We start from the raw sequence: 16,608 nt of genomic DNA, 5'->3' as shown, positions 1-16,608 counted from the left end.
TCCGAACGAAACAAGCTCTCGACTTGAAACTTGGCACAAGTAGTTGCTATCGATGTAGGTCGGATGGTATTGAAAATGGGCCATATCGGTCCACTTTTACGTATAGCCCCCATATAAAGGGACCCTCATATTTGGCTTGTGGAGCCTCTAACAGAAGCATATTTCATCCGATCCGGCTGAAATTTGGTATATGATGTTGGTATATGGTCTCTAGCAACCATGCAAAAATTGGTCCACATCGGTCCATAATTATATATAGCCCCCATATAAACCGATCCCCAGATTTGGCTTGCGGAGCCTCTAAGAGAAGCAAATTTCATCCGATCCGGCTGAAATTTGGTACATGATGTTGGTATATGGTATCTAAGAATCATGCAAAAATTGGTCCACATCGGTCCATAATTATATATAGCCCCCATATAAACCGATCCCCAGATTTGGCTTGAGGAGCCTCAAAGAGAAGCAAATTCCATCCGATCCGGCTGAATTTTGGTACATGATGTTGGTATATGGTCTCTAACAACCATGCAAAAATTGGTCCACGTCGGTCCATAATTATATATAGACCCCATATAAACCGATCTCCAGATTTGGCTTGCGAAGCCTCAAAGAGAAGCAAATTGCATCCGATCCGGTTGTAATTTGGAACATGGTGTTAGTATATGATCTTTAACAACCGTGCCATTATCGGTCCATAATTATATATAGCCCCCATATAAAACGTTCTCCAGATTTGACCTCCGGAGCCTCTTGGAGGAGCAAAATCCTATCACACAAAAATTGGTCCATATCTTTATTTATTTCTATTTATTTATATAGAAAATTTTGTCAAAATTTTATTTCTATAGAAAATTTTGTCAAAATTTTATTTCTATAGAAAATTTTGTCAAAATTTTATTTCTATAGAAAATTTTGTCAAAATTTTATTTCTATAGAAAATTTTGTTCAAATTTTATTTCTATAGAAATTTTTGTCAAAATTTTTATTCCTTACTTACTTCAAATTGTGCACAAGCGGTACTTTTAACGATACTATTATATGTGCCAAATATGTTCAAAATCGATTCAGATTTAGATATAGCTCCCATATATATCTTTCGTCCGATTTTGACTTATATGGCCCCAAAAGCGAGAGTTTTGCCCTGATTTGCTTCAAATTTTGCACAACGAGTACGTTTAATAGTATCGTTAATTGTGCCAAATTTAGTTGAAATCGGTTCAGATTTAGATATAGCTCCCCTATATATCTTTCGTCCGATTTTGGCTTATATGGCTTCAAAAGCCAGAGTTTTGCCGTGATTTGCTTCAAATTTCGCACAAGGAGTACGTTTAGTAATATCGGTAATTGTGCCAAATTTGGTTGAAATCGGTTCAGATTTAGATATGGCTCCCATATATATCTTCCGTCCGATTTGCACTCATATGGCCACGGGGGCCAAAGTTATACTCCCATTTACGTGAAATTTCGCATAGATAGCAGAATTATTATTCTAACTATACATATCAAATTTAGTCAAAATCGGTTCAAATTATATATAGCTCCCATATATACGTGCTACAGAGTGGGGGAAATATGGTAGACTGTTACACATTTTAGACCAATTTTCAATGGAAGTTTCCTCCAATTAACTGGATAGCGTTAGCCGATTTAAATTTTAATTCTAGAGATTTTGTAGAAGTAAAAAATTGTCTCCTTTTTATAGCTTCCTGCAAATGTGAAGTAGTTGAGATGGTAACACAAATTTTGGTACTACATAGTGAAGGGTATAATATAGTCGGCCCCGCCCGACTTTAGACTTTACTTACTTGTTTTTTTTACCTTTGTTCGATTTTACAAAATTATATTGAAAATTTAACATTTGCCAATCAAAGATTCTCTTGCTACATACTCGCATAGCTTAAGAGTTCTTAACACCTTTTATAGCAATAAATAACTCTTCCTCTTCTACATTGGTGACTTGAATATTAAAACCTCTGGTTTTCTCTTTATGGATAAACAAACATGCACACACACACACACACACACACATATTTATCCAATGCACTGAGATATTTCTATTAGAGTTGCCATTGAATTTTGAAGTTCAATGCTACCCAAAAACATTGTGTTGGGTCTCATTAACCCTCACTTGTCTAACTAACACTGGCTTATGACTCACATATCTGTGAAGTGAATGACTCTCATTTTCGAAAGCAACAAAAAACAAAAACAACAAAGGTTAACCGGTTTGTTTTTAAAACATCACCGATTTGCAACACATTATTTGCTGACGATTAGTCATGGGACTATATCATATGTAAAAACAAACAAAAATATTTAAATATAAATAAATTAGTGCAAAAACGCTGATAACGCATGTTATTATTTCCATAATTAGGCAAACACTGATTTTGTTGTTGACCTTATCAGTTTTCACCCACATTGTGGGCAAACATATTTTGATGTGTTTATATGACATTTAATCAGTTGTAAATTTTTGTTTAAAGTTTCCAAAAAGATGTATATTTGTTTACCAACAAATAATAAATCTATAAAAAAAAAACAAATAAAATAAAATAAAATGTGAACTAAGTTCCACACCTTGGAACTTAGTTTAATTTATAATAAATTAAAATTTATGAGGGTTTAATAGTTTTATTTATTATCATGATTTATATTTATTAAATTTAAAATTACATACACAGAAAAAAATATTTCTAATTAAAAAGTTATTTGAAATTGAAAATTATTTCATTTAAAAAATTAAATCGATTGATAAAACTCGAAACATTAATCCATTGATCCAATTAGCAATTGATTGACAATTTTTTAATTTTTAATTTAAAAATTAATTGATACAATTACTGTTTTTTATCAAACTAGAAACATTAAGTCAATTAGGCCAATGATTGATAACGTTTAAATTATTAATTAAAAAATGATTTTTTATATGTAACATTTTAATCAAACTCAGAAGAAGTCAGTTAAAAAACTATTGACCTGCGTCACACTGTGGAACAGGGTATTATAAGTTAGTTCATATATTTACACGCAAAAAAATAATTCTTTCCTCCCAAACGAAATTTTAGACAAACAAAGTTCGTTTCTCATTTGCTTTTCGCTGTAAGGAAGTGTATTTGGAAGAAAAGTATATACATTTTGTGATAAACGTTTATTCTTTTCCAGGATGTAAAACCAATTCCATAAAGACAAACTCAAAAAAAAAACATTGTTTTCTTGCTAATTGCATTTTCCCTCACATCTTTCTCATATCCACGAGGTTTTTTAGTTCTTAACATCTTTTCCTGTAATACCAACAATGTAGAAGAAATTATACGATTTTATAAATTTTTAAAATTTTTTTACCTTTCGCCTGGACGGAGAATCGAACCGCGGACCATGCACTTTGTAAGCCAACACACTAACCACTGAGCTATGTACCTGTTATGGTCATCAATAGATAAATATCCATATAAGTTATATTTATATAGCATAGCTTGCGGCGCCCACGAACCGAATAAACAAAGTTTATTTAACAGAAACAAACATTTAGTTTGGCACCGTGGAGCAGTGGTTGCTACGTCCGACTTGCATGCCAAGGATCGTGGGTTCGATCCCTGCTTCGACCAAAGTTTTTTTTTTTTTACATATATTCCAGATATGTTCGGAAGATTCCGAAAAAAATGTTCAACATTACATTGTAGTATATTAAATTTTGAAATGTAAAATGTGTGTTATTAAAGACCTAAAGTCAGAAAAGAACAGTGTTTGATATAAACGAAATGGACTGTGTTGTTGTTTCAAAAATAACTTTTTTTATTGAACAGATAAAAATTGTGTAACAAACGATTTTTTTTGGTGATAAAAGTTTAAAATTTTCGAAGCAATTCAAAAAACTCTAACAAAAGAAAAACGTTTTTTTTTCTTTGCGTGTACAACATCCAGAAAGAGACGAGATAGACATTTGGTCTCTTTGGCAATATTGCTCGAGGCCGGCCCCTGACTCCATCTAGATATGTCCGTCCGTCCGTCTGTCTGTGATTACATTTTTGTAATCAAAGTCTAGGTCGCAATTTTAGTTCAATCGACTTCAAATTTAACACAAGTATTGTTCTGTTTCTAATTATTTTCCTTAAGTTAGAAAAATAAAAATAATTTACTGCTAATTTCTAATACCACAAAACCTCAACACTATACATCTTATCTGTTCGACATGCGTTTTTATCTTTTGATTTTCTTTTTATACTGTATGGTTCTGTTTTTTTTTTTCTGTTCGAAATAAATCACATGCATTCGTTTGAGAATATTATAATGTTATCCAGGGATAAAACATATTAGTCATATTTTTAAAAGCGAAATAAAAACAAAAGTTCTATGAAACAGCAATTTATTATTGTTCTGAGATAGTTCGAGGTTGATGAATAATGAAATTTGAATTTCATTCAGTCAATTTGTAACTGAAATTTTTATGTTGATAACGTCACTCCAGAATACTGGATATTATTTGATAATTGAGTGATTACAAAAAAATTATGTCATAATTTTTGTCATTGCTAGAAATATTCTAATTTTAGTTTTGAATATACTAAAAAAATTATTCATTTTTAATTTGGTCCGATGGTTGATTTTGGTCCATGGAATTTGGTTGATTTTGGTCCATTTTTTTTTGTCAAATCGGTTTTTTTTTTAATTTTCTACAAGAATAAAATTTTGACAAAATTTTCTGCAGAAATAAAATTTGGACAATAATTTCTATGGAAATAAAATTTTAACAAAACTTTCTATTGAAATAAAATTTTGTCAAAATTTTGTACAGAAGTAAACTTAAGAAAAATTTATTAGACATGCAAAAATTTTGTATAGGAAGAAACATTTTTAAAAATTTTATATATAAGTAAAATGTTGCGATAATTTTCTATAGAAATAAAATTTTAACAACATTTTCTTTAAAAAGAATTTTGATTTTTTTTAGAATTTCGACTAAATTTTCTATAGAAATAAAATTTTAACATTTTCTATAAAATAGAAATTTGACAAAATTTTCTATGGAAATGAAATTTTCTATAGAAATAAAATTTTGACAAAATTTTCTATACACCCTCACAAAAAATCGCTTCTGTAACATATACTCCCAAACATATTTTGCTTCAAGCATATACATTTTTGGGTATTGCCCAAACATTTATATGTTTGATCTCTTCCAATATATAATATGTTTGAAAGCATATTGGTCTAAACAATATATGTTTGGATAGTCTAAGTTCCAAACATTTTGTATTTTTGCATCCAAATTCAATAATGTTGTCTTCCAAAAAACAATATGTTATTATGTGAACATATAATATGTTTGGAAGCATTTTGCACCCAAAAATATTATATGCTTAAAAAAAATCTCCCAAACAATATTGTGCTCAAAATTTTATTTATTTATATATTTACAATCGTAATGAGTTATGAAAATAAACAGGTAATATAGGTGCTAACAACATAGGTTTTCGACCTGAATGCTCAAAATTTTGTTTCTGCCTAATTGTATATTCCCTCACATCTTTCTCACTTCCACGAGATTTTTTAGTTCTTAGCACCTTTTTCTGTAATACAAACATTGTAGAAGAAATTATTCAATTTTATGATTTTTTTTTATTTTAATTTTACCTTTTGCCGGACGGGGATTCGAACAGCGGACCACACAGTTTGTAAGGATCAAAGAAGTAGCTGATCAATTGCCCAAGGGAAAATAAAATGTTAATTTTGTAATAACAAGCAACAACCACCAACTTAATTCAATATCGCTCCCTGTTAAATAGCGCTCCAAGCTACTAAACACATATATGTTTATAGGCTATTTCTAAATAAATATATGTTTGCATCCAAGCATATTATATTTACAAAAATTTTATGTCCCAAACATAATATGTTCTAACATATTAACATATATGTCCCAAACATGTTATGCTAGTTTATGAATATTATATGCTTGCACTCAAAAATATTGTGTTCCAAACATATAATGTTTATAGCCAAACATATGAAAAACAGTCTTTTTCATCCGTGTAGAAGTAAAATTTTGAGAAACTTTTCTATAAAAATAAAATATTGACAAAATTTTCTATAGAAATAAAATTTTGACAAAATTTTCTATAGAAATAACATTTTTGACAAAATTTTCTATGGAAATAAAATTTTAACAAAATTTTCTATGGAAATGAAATTTTCTATAGAAATAAAATTTTGACAAAATTTTCTATAGAAGTAAAATTTTGAGAAACTTTTCTAAAAAAATAAAATATTGACAAAATCTTCTATAGAAATAAAATTTTGACAAAATTTTCTATAGAAATAACATTTTTGACAAAATTTTCTATGGAAATAAAATGTTAGGTTAGGTTAGGTTAGGTGGCAGCCCGATGTATCAGGCTCACTTAGACTATTCAGTCCATTGTGATACCACATTGGTGAACTTCTCTCTTATCAGTGAGTGCTGCCCGATTCCATGTGAAGCTCAATGACAAGGGACCTCCTTTTTATAGCCGAGTCCGAACGGCGTTCCACATTGCAGTGAAACTACTTAGAGAAGCTTTGAAACCCTCAGAAATGTCACCAGCATTACTGAGGTGGGATCGAAGCAGGAATCGAACCCACGACCTTGTGTATGCTAGACGGGCGTGATAACCATTTCACCAAGGTGTTAACAACATTTTCTATGGAAATAAAATTTTGTATAAAAATAAAATTTTGACAAAATTTTCTATAGAAGTAAATTTTTTTCTATAAAAATAAAATGTTGACAAAATTTTCTGCAGAAATAACATTTATGACAAAATCTTCTATAGAAATAACATTTTTGACGAAATTTTCGATAGAAAGAACATGTTTGACAAAATTTTCTATAGAAATAACATTTTTGACAAAATGTTCTAAAGAAATAACAGTTTTGACAAAATTTTCTATAGAAATAAAATTTTAACAAAATTTTCTATGGAAATAAAATTTTGACACAATTTTCTATGGAAATAAAATTTTGACAAAATTTTCGATACAAATAAAATTTTGAAAATTTTTCTGTACAAAAAAAAATTGACAACATTTTCTATAGAAATAAAATTTTGACAAAAGTTTCTACAGAAATAACATTCTTGACAAAATTTTCTATGGAAATAAAATTGTAACAAAATTTTCTATGGAAATAAAATTTTGACACAATTTTCTATGGAAATAAAATTTTGACAAAATTTTCTATAGAAATAAAATTTTGAAAATTTTTCTGTACAAAAAAAAATTGACAAAATTTTCTATAGAAATAAAATTTTAGCAAAAATTTTCTATAGAAATAAAATTTTGACAAAATTTTCTATAAAAATAAAATGTTGACAAAATTTTCTATAAAAATGACATTTTTCACAAAATGGTCTTTAGAAATAACATTTTCGATAAAATTTTATATAGAAATAACATTTTTGACAAAATTTTTTATAGAAATAAAATTTTAACAAAATTTTCGATAGAAATAAAATTTTTGACAAAAATTTCTATAAAAATAAAATGTTGACAAAATTTTCAATAGAAATGACATTTTTCAGAAAATGTTCTTTAGAAATAACATTTTCGACAAAATTTTCTATAGAAATAAAATTTGACAAAATTTTCTATAAAAAGAAAATGTTGACAAAATTTTCTAGAGAAATAAAATGTTGACAACATTTTCTATGGAAATAAAATGTTGACAAAATTTTCTTTAGAAATAAAATTTGACAAAATTTTCTACAGAAATAAAATTTTAAAAAAATTTTCAATAGAAATAAAATTTTGACAAAATTTTCTATAGAAATAAAATTTTAACAAAATTTTCTATAGAAATAAAATTTTGACAAAATTTTCTATAGAAATAAAATTTTAACAAAATTTTCTATAGAAATAAAATTTGACAAAATTTTCTATAAAAATAAAATGTTGACAAAATTTTCTATAGAAATAAAATGTTGACAAAATTTTCTATGGAAATACAATTTTGACAAAATTTTCTATGGAAATAAAATTTGACAAAATTTTCCATAGAAATAAAATTTTGACACAATTTTCTATAAAAATAAAATGTTGACACAATTTTCTATAGAAATAAAATTTGACAAAATTTTCTATAGAAATAAAATTTGACAAAATTTTCTATAAAAAGAAAATGTTGACAAAATTTTCTAGAGAAATAAAATGTTGACAACATTTTCTATGGAAATAAAATGTTGACAAAATTTTCTTTAGAAATAAAATTTGACAAAATTTTCTACAGAAATAAAATTTTAAAAAAATTTTCAATAGAAATAAAATTTTGACAAAATTTTCTATAGAAATAAAATTTTAACAAAATTTTCTATAGAAATAAAATTTTGACAAAATTTTCTATAGAAATAAAATTTTAACAAAATTTTCTATAGAAATAAAATTTGACAAAATTTTCTATAAAAATAAAATGTTGACAAAATTTTCTATAGAAATAAAATGTTGACAAAATTTTCTATGGAAATACAATTTTGACAAAATTTTCTATGGAAATAAAATTTGACAAAATTTTCCATAGAAATAAAATTTGACAAAATTTTCTATAAAAATAAAATGTTGACACAATTTTCTATAGAAATAAAATTTGACAAAATTTTCTATAGAAATAAAATTTTGACACAATTTTCTTTAGAAATAAAATTTTAACAAAATTTTCTATAGAAGTAAAATTTGACAAAATTTTCTATAAAAATAAAATGTTGACAAAATTTTCTATAGAAATAAAATTTTGACAAAATTTTCTATGGAAATAAAATTTTGACAAAATTTTCTTTAGAAATAAAATTTGACAAAATTTTCTACAGAAATAAAATTTTGAAAAAATTTTCTATAGAAATAAAAATTTGACAAAATTTTCTATAGAAATAAAATTTTAACAAAATTTTCTATAGAAATAAAGTTTTGACACAATTTTCTATGGAAATAAAATTTTGACAACATTTTCTATAGAAGTAAAATTTTAGCAAAAATTTCCTATAGAAATAAAATTTTGACAAACTTTTCTATAGAAATAAAATTTTGAAAAAATTTTCTATAGAAATAACATTTTAACAAAATTTTCTATAGAAATAAAATTTTGACAAAATTTTCTATAGAAGTACAATTTGGACAAAATTTTCTATAGAAATAAAATTTTGGCAAAATTTTCTTTAGGAATAAAATTTGACAACATTTTCCACAGAAATAAAATTTTGACAAAATTTTCTATAGAAATAAAATTGTGACAAAATTTTCTATAGAAATAAAATTTTGGTCCAATTTTGGAAAAATGTTGGACCAAAATAAAAATTTATTGTGACAACGCTGCCCTTGACTACATATTCATCCGCCTACTGGCCACCATACAAAAATAACATTTTGCTCTTGAAACATGTTTGAGGTGATCATATTCCTTCTCTACGTATACGTAGAGATGTTTTCAATAATATTAGGCGATATTTTCTAGCAAAATCTAAGTCGGTACTTTTTTCAAATATTTTTTTTTTTTGGAAATGTCTAATATTTTATTTGTCCTTGCTGTGTTTTATACACAGTAAGTAAATCCCACAAAATGTAAGCCAGAATTTTTGTCAGTCTTCATTTTTTTTTTTAATTTTTAAAAGGAAGGAAAACTCCCAAATATGCTTAAGAAAAAAAATTCTTAATTATTAACAAAAAAATAATTCTTTTTAATTTTCATTTTTGTAGTTTATATTTTTATTAACCACAAAATTCATTTTTTCTCTCTTCTCTTTGCAGGAACCCACAAGAACGAAACAATAAAAACACCGCTCTTCCCCACGGATCTCTTCACCAAAGAACAACTGGAGAATGGTGCCGTTATATGCCATATTATCGGTGTGATATACATGTTCGTAGCCTTGGCCATCGTTTGCGATGAATTCTTTGTGCCTTCCCTGGATGTGATCATCGAAAAACTTGGCATTACCGATGATGTGGCCGGTGCCACATTTATGGCGGCCGGCGGTAGTGCGCCTGAATTATTCACCAGCGTTATTGGCGTTTTTGTGTCCTTCGACGATGTTGGTATCGGTACAATTGTCGGCTCGGCTGTCTTCAACATACTCTTCGTCATCGGTATGTGTGCGCTGTTTTCGCGAACAGTGTTATCGCTAACCTGGTGGCCCCTGTTTCGCGATTGCACATTCTACAGTGTAAGTTTGCTGGTGCTGATTTACTTTTTTCGCGACAACCGCATCTGGTGGTGGGAGGCGCTTATCCTGTTTAGCATTTACATTGCCTATGTGGGCTTCATGAAATGGAACGTTCAAGTGGAATCCTGTGTAAAGAAGCTGATAACGAAAAATAAGGTGACTCGCGTCAGAAGTACAGATCAGCTTATGCCAGCAGTAAGTAGTTGGGAAGTTTTTTTGATTAAAATGAGCAAGCAAGCAAAAAAAAATAAACAAATTGCAAACAAAAATCCAATTCAAAAATTTGAATTTAGAATTAAAAACATAAAACAACAACAATTTATTGAATTGAAGCAAAACAACAAAAAAAAACATCACTTGAATGATGCTGTATTTTGTTCATAGTACGAAAAAAACCGTTGTCACTTTTTCTTTGGTTAATTATTAATTTAAAGGCAAAATATTATTAAATTTTAAAAATATAATAATAAAAACTTTTCCTTTTAAAAAAATATAAAATTTAGTAAAATGATGTTATAACATTTTTCATTAAAAAGAGGAAAAGATTTGTTTTAGTTAAATTTATTTTTTAAAATTTTCATTAAATATTTGGCCATTACAATTGGGTTTTATATGATTTTAATTTTGTTTAATTTGTTTTTATTTTCTAATATTTTTAAAATTACTTTCTATTAATTTTTGATTTATATCAAATTTTTTGAGTTCTATTTTTTAACAAACTGCACTTCTTGCCAAATGCATGTTTTAGTGTTTAAATGTAAAACAAATTGTCTATTTTTATTTGCCATTTTTTTCGATTCGTAAAAAACTTAAAGAACGTATTTAAATATTCATATGCCATTTATTTTAGTGTTATTATACTCTCTTTATTATATTAAAATTGTTTTTTTTCCCCCATTTCTCTCAATTAAGTTTTATCAAGTACTGCCATAGATTTTCTTTAGAGAAAAAACAAACACGAATTTTTTATAACATTAAAATAATTAGTTTTTCAATATTGGGATAAGGGATTAGATATGGATTTTAATTTGATCATAATAATAAATAATAAAAATATATTTCTAGTATAAACAAAAATAATAAAAATAATCCAGTTTTGGGATAAACGCAAATGGGTGGTGTTTCTAGGACACTTATTCCTAAAGCTTGTTTTGTTAGAGGAATAATCTTGTTGGAGGAATAATCCAATAAGCCAATTGTTTAATTTAATAATGCATTTTTTTGATACATTTAATCCTTAAATATTTTATTGGGAATTAGGACAACAAAAATTGAAATCGACTATATTTCAAGAGATGTCGAAGTCGCCTCAAACTCGACTAATACATTTTTTATATATAAAATCGACCAATCTAATTTTATTTTTGGCTAATCCTCCTAACCGACCAACATCTACGCAGAAATCGAAAAATCGCTTTTGAAATAAAATGAGAAAGTTACAAATCACAGAGTGAAATGTCATAACTTCAAAAGCACATTTTGGTAAAGAGTATCAAGCACAGTTGCTATTTGAGCCAAAAATAATCTACCAAAATTTTAAGAAGCTTTAATACAAAATTTCGAAAAAAAATATTTTGCAACATTTTATTCTAAAGAATATTTTGTCAAAATTTTATTTATGTAGAAAATTTTGTCAAAATTTTATTTCTGTAGAAAATTTGGTCAACCATTTTATTTCTATAGAAAATTATGTCAAATTTTATTTCTATAAAAAAATCTGTCTAAATTTTATTTCTATAGAAGATTTTGTTAAAATTTTATTTCTATAGAAAATTTTGTCAAAATTTTATTTCTATATAACATTTTGTCAAAATTTTATTTCTATAGAAAATTTTATTTCTATAGAAAATTTTGTCAAAATTTTATTTCTATAGAAAATTTTGTCAAAATTTTATTTCTATAGAAAATTTTGTCAAAACTTTATTTCTATAGAAAATTTTGTCAAATTTTTATTTCTATAGAAAATTTTGTCAAAATTTTATTTTTATAGAAAATTTTGTCAAAATTTTATTTCTATTCACATTTTGTAAAATTTATTTCTATTGAAAATTTTGTAAAATTTTATTTGTATAGAAAATTTTGTCAAAAATGTTATTTCTATATATAATTTTGTCAAAATTGTTATTCTATAGAAAATTTTGCCACCATTTATTTCTATAGAAAATTTTGTCAAAATTTTATTTCCATAGAATATTTTGTCAAAATTTTATTTCCATAGAATATTTTGTCAAAATTTTATTTCTGTAGAAGATTTTGTAAAAATTTTATTTCTTTTTTTTGACAAAATAGTATTTCTATTTATTTGACAAAATAGTATTTCTATTTATTTGACAACATTTTATTTCTATCGAGCATTTTGTAAAAACTATTTCTATAGAAAATTTTGTCATAAATGTTATTTCTATAGAAAATTCGGTCAAATTTTTATATCTATAGAAAATTTTGTCAGATTTTTATTTCTATAGAAAATTTTGCCAACATTTTATTTCTATAGAAAATTATGTGAAAATTTTAATTCTATAAAAAATTTTGTAAAAATTTTATTTCTATAGAAAATTTTGCCAACATTTTATTTCTATAGAACATTTTGTCTAAATGTTATTTCCATAGAAAATTTTGTTAAAATTTTATTTCCATAGAAAATTTTTTCAAAATATTATTTCTATTGAAAATTTTGTTTCAAAATTTTATTTCTACGGAAAATTTTGTCAATTTTTTTTATATAGAAAATTTTGTCAAAATTTTATTTCTATAGAAAATTTTGTTAAAAATACTATTTTTATAGAAAATTTTGTCAAAATTGTATTTCTATAAAAAATTTTGACAAAACATTATTTCTATAAAAAATTTTGTTAAAATTTTCTTTCTATAGAAAATTTTGTAAAAATTTTATTTCTATAGGAAATTTTGTCAAAATTTGGTTTTTATAGAAAATTTTGTCATAATTGTATTTCTACAAAAATTTTGTCAAAATTTTATTTCTAGTGAAAATTTTGTAAAATTTTATTTCTATTGAAAATTTTGAAAAATTTTATTTCTATAGAAAATTTTGAAAAATTTTATTTCTATAGAAAATTTTGTAAAAATTTTTATTCTATAGAAAATTTTGCCAACATTTTATTTCTATAGAAAATTTTGTCAAAATTTTATTTCTATTGAAAATTTTGTCAAAATGTTATTTCTATAGAAAAATGCTGTCAAAATTTCATTTATTTATAAAGTACCTTTTAGTTGCAGAGGATTATTCTGCAAAATATACAAAAACATCAAGAATTCTACCAATCTAACAAACAGTAAAAAATCTTTCATTTTTGGTAAATTCTACCCATTGTGGCAACCGTGGTCACAAGCCGACTTTTCCAAAATTAAAATAGCCGAAACCTCGATAAGTTAATTTTCTTACATTTGGAAAAAGTCAACTTCTACAAAAAGCCAACCAGTCGACTTATTAAAATTTAAAAATTGAAGAGTCGACTTTGGTATTCTCATTACAGTACAGAAAAACAAAAATACTCATTGGTATGAGTATTGATGACTCATGGATACTCGGTAATAACCATGACATACTCATTTATGAGTTAAAACACTCATTGGTATGAATATTGATGGCTCATACGTTCTCATATTTAAGTCGAATAGACTTTTACTTCTGTATGAAATAAAAACTGGTTTCGATCACAATATTTGTGGCTCCAGAAATACTGACAAGTTGCAAATTACTTATACAAATGTCGAAAATGTTGTGTTGTGCGAATTAGAAATTCGTATCTGAAAAGGAAAGATAAACCAGACCATCTTCAACACATCAGTCACATAAATACTCATGTGACCACCACATTTCTATTACTCAGAGATATTTACGACTTAAAACTTCTTATTTGTATGATAGATTATGGAACAAAACAAAAATACTTACTAGTGTGAGTATTTTTTATTCGTAAATACTCATTGGTATAAGTAGTTTTTAAATACTCGTTGATACGAGTATCCGTACATCTTAACAAATGAAATTCCGTAGTCCGTAGATGGATTATATTGGACCATTTCATATCTGTCAAACTTTAAATAACTTTGCGAATCATAAATGTTAAACCAGAACATATTTAAACACAATCATTATATTAGTACTCAGGGGTAATTATAACTTAATAATACTCATTTGTATGAGTATTTACAAATAAAAAATACTCATTAATGTGAGTATTTGTTTATGACTCATATTTAGATACTCGTGACATGACATTAAAAAAAACTTCATTTTTATGAGTATTTATGACACATAAATACTCATATGATAAACATTTAATTCCATTAGAGTTTTATTTCTGTATGATGGAAAAATTATTTTTGATTACAATGTTTGTGACTCAAAAAATACACAAAAGTTGAAAATTACTTATACAAATGGCAAAAATGTTGTGCTGTAAATTAGACCATCTTAAAAACAAGCGTGGTGATCCCATAAATGCTCATATGACCACCATATTCCTATTATTCACAAGTATTTACGAATTAAAAATACTAATTCGTAAGAGTGATTATGGACCTATAAAAAAACACTTACTAGTGTGAGTATTTTTTAATCATAAATTGCTATGAGTATTTTTATACCCTCCACCATAGGATGGGGGTATATTAACTTTGTCATTCCGTTTGTAACACATCGAAATATTGCTCTAAGACCCCATAAAGTATATATATTCTGGGTCGTGGTGAAATTCTGAGTCGATCTAAGCATGTCCGTCCGTCCGTCCGTCTGTCCGTCTGTCCGTCCGTCCGTCTGTCCGTCTGTCCGGCTGTCCGTCCGTCTGTGGAAATCACGCTAACTTCCGAACGAAACAAGCTATCGACTTGAAACTTGGCACAAGTAGTTGTTATTGATGTAGGTCGGATGGTATTGAAAATGGGCCATATCGGACCACGTTTACGTATAGCCCCCATATAAACCGATCCCCAAATTTGGCTTGGGGAACCTCCCGGAGCAGCAAAATTCATCCGATCCGGTTGAAATTTGGTACGTGGTCTTAGTATATGGTCTCTAACAACCATGCAAGAATTGGTAAACATCGGTCCATAATTATATATAGCCCCCATATAAACCGATCCCCAGATTTGACCTCCGGAGCCTCTTGGAGGGGCAAAATTCATCCGATCCGATTGAAATTTGGTATCTGATGTTAGTATATAGTCTCTAACAACCATGCAAAAATTGGTCCATATCGGTCCATAATTATATATAGCCCCCATATAAACCGATCCCCAGATTTGACCTCCGGAGACTTTTGGAGGGGCAAAATTCATCCGATCCGGTTGAAATTTGGTACCTGATGTTAGTATACGGCCTCTAACAACCATGCAAAAATTGGTCCATATCGGTCCATAATTATATATAGCTCCCATATAAACCGATCCCCAGATTTGACCACCGGAGCCTCTTGGAGGAGCAAAATTCATCCGATTCGGTTGAAATTTAGTACGTGGTCTTAGTATACGGTTTTTAACAACCATGCAAAAATTGGTCCATATCGGTCCATAATTATATATAGCCCCCATATAAACCGATCCCCAGATTTGACCTCCGGAGCCTCTTGGAGGGGCAAAATTCATCCGATCCAGTTGAAATTTGGTACATGGTGTTAGTATATGGTCTCTAACAACCATGCAAAAATTGGTCCATATCGGTCCATAATTATATATAGTTCCCATATAAGCCGTCCCCAGATTTAACGTCCGGAACCTCTTGGAGGAGCAAAAGTCATCCGATACGGTTGAAATTTGGTACATTTTGTCAATATATGGCCTCTAACAGCCATGTAAAAATTGGTCCATAAGTCATCGGCTATATAACTATATAGCCGATGACTTATTACACAAAAATTGGTCCATATCGCCAAAAATAATCTACCAAAACTTTATTTCCATAGAAAATTTTGTCAAATTTTATTACTATAGAAAGTTTTGTTAAAATTTCATTTCTATAGAAAGTTTTGTCAAAAGTTTATTTCTATAGAAATGTTTTTTGTAAAAAATTTATTTCTGTAGAAAATTTTGTCAACATTTTATTTCTATACAAAATTTTGTCAAAATTTTATTTCTATACAAAATTTTGTCAACATTTTATTTCTATAAAAATTTTTGTCAAAATTGTATTGCTATAGAAAATTTTGTCAACATTTTACATCCATAGAAAATTTTGTCAACATTTTATTTCTATAGAAAATTTTGTCAAGTTTTTATTTCTATAGAAAATTTTGTCAAATTTTTATTTCTATAGAAAATGTTGTCAAAATTTTATTTCTATAGAAAATTTTGTCAAGGTTTCATTTCTATAGAAAATTTTGTCAAAATTTTATTTCTATAGAAAATTTTGTCAAACTAGATTATATACGTATTTAATCGGCCTTTTTTTGTTTAATATATA

At 27.0% G+C, this 16,608-nt stretch overlaps 1 protein-coding gene across 8 annotated transcripts in view; it reads left to right on the top strand.

Moving 5' to 3' along the window:
* Nckx30C (solute carrier family 24 member Nckx30C) overlaps nucleotides 1-16,608 on the top strand; it is a 544,602-nt gene that overhangs the window by 184,635 nt on the left and 343,359 nt on the right. For 5 of the 8 annotated variants that reach the window (XM_075293614.1, XM_075293615.1, XM_075293620.1 and 2 more), the window contains one exon: nucleotides 9,772-10,382. In XM_075293614.1, the coding sequence (XP_075149729.1) occupies nucleotides 9,772-10,382 (611 nt within the window). The remainder of the gene's footprint in view (nucleotides 1-9,771; nucleotides 10,383-16,608) is intronic. The other 3 variants (XM_075293619.1, XM_075293617.1, XM_075293621.1) reach the window with 1 other exon arrangement.

The sequence above is a fragment of the Haematobia irritans genome, chromosome 2 (assembly GCF_050003625.1).
Source record: "Haematobia irritans isolate KBUSLIRL chromosome 2, ASM5000362v1, whole genome shotgun sequence".
Classification (NCBI taxonomy): Eukaryota; Metazoa; Arthropoda; class Insecta; order Diptera; family Muscidae; genus Haematobia; species Haematobia irritans.
The sequence above is the reverse complement of the archived record's forward strand: the minus strand, read 5'-3'. Positions and strand labels throughout refer to the sequence as shown.